The following is a 6,794-nucleotide window of genomic DNA, read 5'->3' as shown; positions in this document are numbered from 1 at the left end:
TATATATCATGCACCATAGTGGCGCCACTCCAGGGGGCGACCTGCCGGCCCACCAAGTGTTGCTAGGGTAAAAGTTTCTCCGACGAACGTGCACGCGGCGCGCGCACACCTAACTGGAATGGATATGAACAAGCACTCGAAGAAGAACTAGGAGTTGCACTGAATAGACATCTTTCCAGTCCTGCCCCCTTCCATATATATCCCAAATGTATTGTATGAAAAGAACCAGACCTCCTTGGGAATCCAACCCCCTCTCATATGCGCTCTTATCTATTATAAAGAGGGATACAAGGCTCATTTGCACTCTGCCTCCTTCCCTGTACACCTTCTCTAATTATACAAAAAGACACAGCAAAGCTGACAGACTTTCCGAAGCTATGTTCACATGTGTAGAACCAACAGAATCCCAGCAGATCATTAAGAGATTTTATGACAAAATCCAGTGCAGATGTGCAAAATATATTGTTCAAATCTTTACACTTTGACAATTCACAGCCAATTTACCAGATCACTAAAAAGAACATCTGCCAAATGTGTATTATTATCGCCAAACGGTAATTTTAACCACCTATTATACCGTATTGTTGAAAAAAGTTGAACTTTTTTGTATAATGGGAAGACAGCACATTTTTCCACTCTTCGTTTTTGAAAATATCGTTTTAGTTCAAGCTTAAAAAAATATACAAAAAAAAATTACCCAGGAATGGAGAACAAACCTCCCAAGTTTCAGCTACACACGCACACACACACACACACAAGACAACAATCATACACAAATGCAGATTGAATTCCTTTAGAATGGACACATTTGTGCAATCTGAATGAATGGAGCTGTTACATGCTCTGCCTTTTATACTGAATGTTCATATATGCTGACTGTTCTAGGAAATTCAATCCTGTTTGAACTACATAATAATAATAATGAGGTGGAAGGACAAGGAGGGGGGGTGTTGGGAGTGAGAAAAGCATTTTGTCCAGTACATTAAAATGTTACAACTGTTAATGATTTTTTCTCAGTTTTCTTTCCTGTGTTAATATGATATGCTGTAGAATAAAAGATAATTCTGTGATATCTCCACAGCACACACTATATGAGGTTAATTATAAGGAAATTGATATTTCCTAATGAGTTTCCAACATGAGTTTCTGGACACATTTATAAGCTATCTACCTATATTTTCAGAACATTTTATTGCATAATGTTCTTATAATGAGTCTTCTCCTGGATCTTCATGCTACATGCTAGACATATATACAATAGCACAGTGCAACTTTACTTTAGATAGCTTCTTTCATACAAATCATACCCTAAAATAATTTACAAAGGTAAATACTTAAAAGTTCAATAGGGAGATGGAGAAATTAAGCTATATAGAGACAAAAATATAGGCTTTTGGTTGAGATCTGAAATCAGATGGGCAGGTGCAGAAAGGCCATTCCAGACAGAAAGCAAGAACTGCAAAGAAGGCTTTCAAAACAACAGTACTAAGACTGTGGGCCAGATCCTGGGCTTTGCACTTTGGCAGTAGAAAGAGCCAGGAAAGCTGGCCAGCCCAGGTTCTGAATAACTGGCCACCTCTTTCACTCCATGGCTTAGGGGCCTACAAGGAAGGGGCAAACTGGAGAATCACTGTGCTCTGGCTAGTTCTCACTAGCATATCAAAACCTTAGGTCCGTAACGAGCTGGAGTAGTTTAAAACCAACCTGTGGCTGCTCTAAACTACATAGGTGCTGGTGTAGATTTGGCCCTGGGACTTGGGGCTCAAACAGACTCTTTGCATGCGCAGTCTTCAGCGGTATCTAATGCTTACTGGACGCAGCTGAGGATTGAACTCTGCATGTCCATACCAAGAGTAGACCAAAGAATATTATCTGCTATCTATTCTTATCAAGAAGCAAGACAAAAAGAGAAAACTTGATTTGCTTCTCTTTATTCTGTGCAAAACTATAATACAAGGAATGTTTCTCTTTTCTGCTTTTCGCTAAGTTAATGGCAGCTGTGCTTTGATGCATTTTGCCTGAATTTGTGTAGCATCTTGCGTTCTATAGAAGAAACTCAAAAAATGTAAGAAGTTCGTAGGGTAAGACACAGTATATTTATAAAGACTACATATTCATTATCCTGCAATCTTTCTGGCACTATATTTTAGTGTCACGTTTATAAAAAATAATCTTGCATGAAGATCTGCTTAAAGGCTATAATTGTTAGTTAGATATTTCTATACTGTTGGCACATGTCAGATTTATATGAAAACTGATTCCTGCATCTCAGATTTAGAGCTCATTTAAGGCTCTTGAGATAGAATAACACGCAGGTGTCAGCCCTCCAAATTTCAAAGGTTGAAGATTAACCTAATATGCAATATGGTGACCTAACAGTTCTTCATTTGAAAGAAATCTGAAAAATAATCTCTGATACAGCCTCAGAGAGAGAATAACCCAGTGGGATTTCTACCTCTTCATTTCCTAATGAGTTTTTCGATAATGAGAGGTGACTTTGCCAGTCACTCTGGGCTCTATTATGGCTAATTTGACTCCACTTCACTTTCTCTGTTAATTATTAACACTAGCCTTTTTATCCTCATGAGACCACATTCCAGTTTCTCTCTTTTTAAGATTTTTATGAGCCTATCTTTAGGAAGGTGGAAGTCTTCAGGAATAGGTTTTCACTTAGTAGAAAGCTAGAGCATTTATTATTCGTTTAGGGAGACCCTGTGACATTGATTTAGAAGCATGGGGTGTTCTTTCTGATAGCTTTAATGTACTAGCAATGTGAAAGGGCTGTTAATTAAAGAATAAGAATCATGGTATGTTTCACTTGGGAATCTGTTCCTGGGAGAATGGTCATTTGCCACTTGCTAGCATATCCACCGATTAAAAGGTGACTAGTTCCAAGGGTTGCTTTTCAATAGCACTGGAAGAGAAAAAAAAAAAGACAGTTTTCCAGATGGCTTTCACTTATCAGAAATGGTGACTTACTATATCTTTTGCCATTAGGAGAATTGTAGAAAACAGTATACAGATGTGGCATTTATTTCTTGCAGTAGCTGCTACTTGTTCTTTCAGTTACATTTTACAGCCCTGCTGATAATTACTTCGTTATGAAAACAAAATTTCCTCCAGTTTTAATAATATGTCTTTCCTGAGACTGTTTCCTTAGTAATCATTTAAAGTAATTATCCATTTAATCTCTTCAGAGAAGAAAAAGCAAGCAATAGCCTTCCAACAGTTTTTTCTTATGTAAGTGTGGAGCTAGAGTTTGTTTGTATTGCTTGCGTTATTCTGGAAATCAGCAGGCAAGGCAGCCCACGTTGTGTAATAAGAGGGTTAGCTGTAACTCGAGTGTCACAAACCCTGCCTGAAGGACAAGAATATCATCCTGCAATAAGCTTAATTTCCACTGGTTCCAGAAACTTAACTATTGCTGTAATTGAACCCAGTACCAAGTTTATAGATACCACTGGCTTAATAAAATTCAAACAATCCGACCCTAACAAAATTACACATCACAAAATCCAGCACTATGATTGTAATCCTTGTTGGCTGTCTCAACACAGGCACCAAGGATCGAATGGGCACAAGGAGGAAACTACTCTTACATCGCTTTAAGTGTTCCTTCAAAGTCAAGGCTGAAGCACGTTTCCATGGCAGAGTTAGGAAGTCTTTGTTGCTGATGTCTACACTGTACCTATCTTAGAGAACTTCAAAGGGAGCAACCTCCAGCACCTTCCACAAAAACACAACCAAAAATAAAGACAACAGTAACAAAATAGACACTCTCTCACTAAGGAACCCATGTAAAAAAGACAACTACACGACAGGAACATAGCATTTAATGTATTAATACCAATTAATGAAAACACAGTTAAGTACTCATGAAAAGAGACTGACAACACTGGACTCTAAAGTCCTCCACTTATCCACAGAACATATACTGAACATGCAATATAAGTTCCTACATTGCAGTACCAATAGTTCTCAACTCTAACTAGAATGAACACGAGTACTTGTGGCACCTTAGAGACTAACACATTTATTTGAGCATAAGCTTTCGTGGGCTACAGCCCACTTCTTCGGATGTATAGATGGAACATACAGCAAGAAGATATTTATACATACAGAGAACATGAAAAGGTGGAAGTAGCCATACCAACTGTAAGAGGCCAATCAATTGAGACGAGCTATCTAGAATGACTAGCTTTTAGGATAAGAAGGTAGTTAAGGCTTTATGTCTGTTCAGCCTTTTGCATCCTGAGGAGTCTGCCATCCAGGGGGCTAACACCAATTGCAATGCTTCTTTTTATGATATGAATGCCCCTATGGTACCACTGAGATTACCTACTTATTTCACTCAGGCACTCAGAAGCTGATGGTAACAATACTCTGTTATCAGGGCCGGCTTTATGAACAGCAGGGCCCGATTTGAATACCTGGTAGCGGTCTGGGGCTTCGGCGGTAGGGGGTCCGCTTCGGGTCTTCCGTGGCACTGAAGGATCCCCCACCGCTAAAGACCTGGAATGGAACCCCCCGCCACCAGGTGAGCAAAAAGACGCCTCAGGCGCAGGGCCCGATTCCAGAGAAACAGGGGAATCGGCTTAAAGCTGGCCCTGTCAGTTATAAGCAATGTGGGTTGTCGCAGCACCTCTGATCTCATGATGGATGTCCCAGTATCCCATTTCCAATCCCCTAAATCATGCAGCTTTAACACAGAAAGGACATTCTGATACTGCTTTTTATATGCTTGATAACAAAAATAGCATAAAAATAATTTAAAAAACTAGTTTGTTGAGCATATGAATCCTGTAAATACAAGAAAAAATTTAAAGCTTGGAATAAACTGAGACATAGAATAAAAATAGAATTTTGCCTTTCCTTAATAATTAAGGAAAACAGCGCATTTTACCTTTCTATTTAAAAATAGCAAATCTATTATTTTCTGAATGTTGTCTTAAAATGTTTGAAAAATAATCTGCAGGTAAAATAAAGTACAATTTGTGCTTTTTAATTTAACCTACTTCATTGACACTCTCTGTATATTTCCAAATGTAAAATCACCAGAAAAAAAGAACAATCAAGTTTAGTGTCTGTATATTAGATTTAGCTATTAAAAAAGCAAAACCAGGGCACCCAAGACAAATAAAAGCAAGAGCATTGCATTTCATAACCAACATGTCTTTTAAGTTTTGGGCAAATACAAATGGTGTAAATTAAAAATCTCTTTCAGTTTGATGTACATGCTTAACTCCAATTAATATGAGGTCTACAATACATTTCTAAATATGGTCAATGGTGTTAAAGCAGTGATGGGAATGAGAATTTAGTATGAGGGTACACTTACTGATACACACCTATTTAAATATAATGCCTTAGTATTAAAAATATTAAAATACATTATGCAGTGTTTATAGTGTTGCTTTAGAGGCAAGCAATTCATGCAATACTATATGGTTCAAGTATGGTATACAGTAAAGAATCTGGTGGGACAAAGAGAGAGAGTAACAGCTTAATTTCAGAGGAACTCAGCAGAGAAATATTTATAGCAAAGAGGGGCACTGTAACTTTTGTCTTGCTCTGGAAATTGAAATACAACAGAATTCTGGAGTGTGCAGAGACTGAAAGAAAAAAAATTATATATAAACAAAAAAAAACCCCTTAAGATCTTACTGTCATTTCTTAGGAAGTTATTTAGCAGTTGGAAAAGCGGGAAAGTATCCCAGGAATCTTGAGGTTGTGCCTCCAGTGCTGAATCCATATCAACAGAAAAGAGAGACCAAAATTTCTCTGCGTGTTCAGCTAATAAATCCGGCCACCAAGCAAAAGCCTATAATGTAACAACAACAACAAAAAAAAAATTAGTAAACACAAGTCACAAAAAAGAATAGCTACTGTATGGTAGCTATGGTCAAATATCTTTGGATATGTCACTTTATGTCTTTTATCATGCATGGGTGATGTACAGTCCATGTGTGATAAATGTAAATGCATTCTTATACAGACGTATTAAAAAATATACCACATTTGTCAACATGGGGGAAAAAAAATCAAACCAGAAATTATTTTGTTGGAAAGGCAGCACTAATAATAAACCCCAAACTACTGCCAACAAAAGGGGTAAAAAAAGCAAATAAATTGTCTATAAACCTTTAAATAACCGAATATCAATCCATTGACTGTTAAGTGTTTTTGCTAACTGCGGGGTGGGGTGGGGGGAGAGGGAGGAATGAAACAGAAGAACTCAAAGTCTAAAGACAATCTTTGGAAAATTACAACACACTCTAATTTTGGTTTAATTCAGTTCTAAAGTTATAAGAAATCTGTCTAATTTATTGTCAAATGTTCTCTAAACAAATACATATTTAAAAGCATTTTGTCCTCATTCATTTATCAGAAGAAATTTGATTTAAACTTTAACTAATAGCTAATAGTAATATCCACTGAAATCTGTATTTTTGATAGATGCAAAATCTTCATTTTTATCATTATTTTGTCCTGAAGTGATAGACCATTCATGATGAATAAACCCCCATTTTCTTTAATAAGTGTTATGGGTAGATAATCTGGAGATTCAATAATTCTAGTTTATAACATCTCTTTCCACTAATTTAATAGTGTTTTGGAAAATACTGCTTTCTTGAGTGTAAGCTTCATGCATTAGGTGATCTTAGCTCAGAAGAATGGAGGTCGGGGAGGAAATTCATTCAAAAGTTGCTGTGTTCAGGCAAAATTAGGTACTCTACAACATTCACATCATGCATCTTTTTCCTGCATTTACATCTGTGCTTGGTGGTGAAGGA

General features: G+C 37.1%; 1 protein-coding gene across 8 annotated transcripts in view; it reads right to left on the bottom strand.

Annotated features, from left to right (window-relative positions):
• The window catches only part of CADPS2 (calcium dependent secretion activator 2), a 591,461-nt gene that overhangs the window by 101,444 nt on the left and 483,223 nt on the right, over positions 1–6,794 (bottom strand). For all 8 annotated transcript variants that reach the window (XM_075065313.1, XM_075065326.1, XM_075065319.1 and 5 more), the window contains exon 18: positions 5,665–5,821. In XM_075065313.1, the coding sequence (XP_074921414.1) occupies positions 5,665–5,821 (157 nt within the window). The remainder of the gene's footprint in view (positions 1–5,664; positions 5,822–6,794) is intronic.

The sequence above is a fragment of the Chelonoidis abingdonii genome, chromosome 1 (assembly GCF_003597395.2).
Source record: "Chelonoidis abingdonii isolate Lonesome George chromosome 1, CheloAbing_2.0, whole genome shotgun sequence".
Classification (NCBI taxonomy): domain Eukaryota; kingdom Metazoa; phylum Chordata; order Testudines; family Testudinidae; genus Chelonoidis; species Chelonoidis abingdonii.
This window is presented reverse-complemented; position numbering and strand designations above follow the sequence as displayed.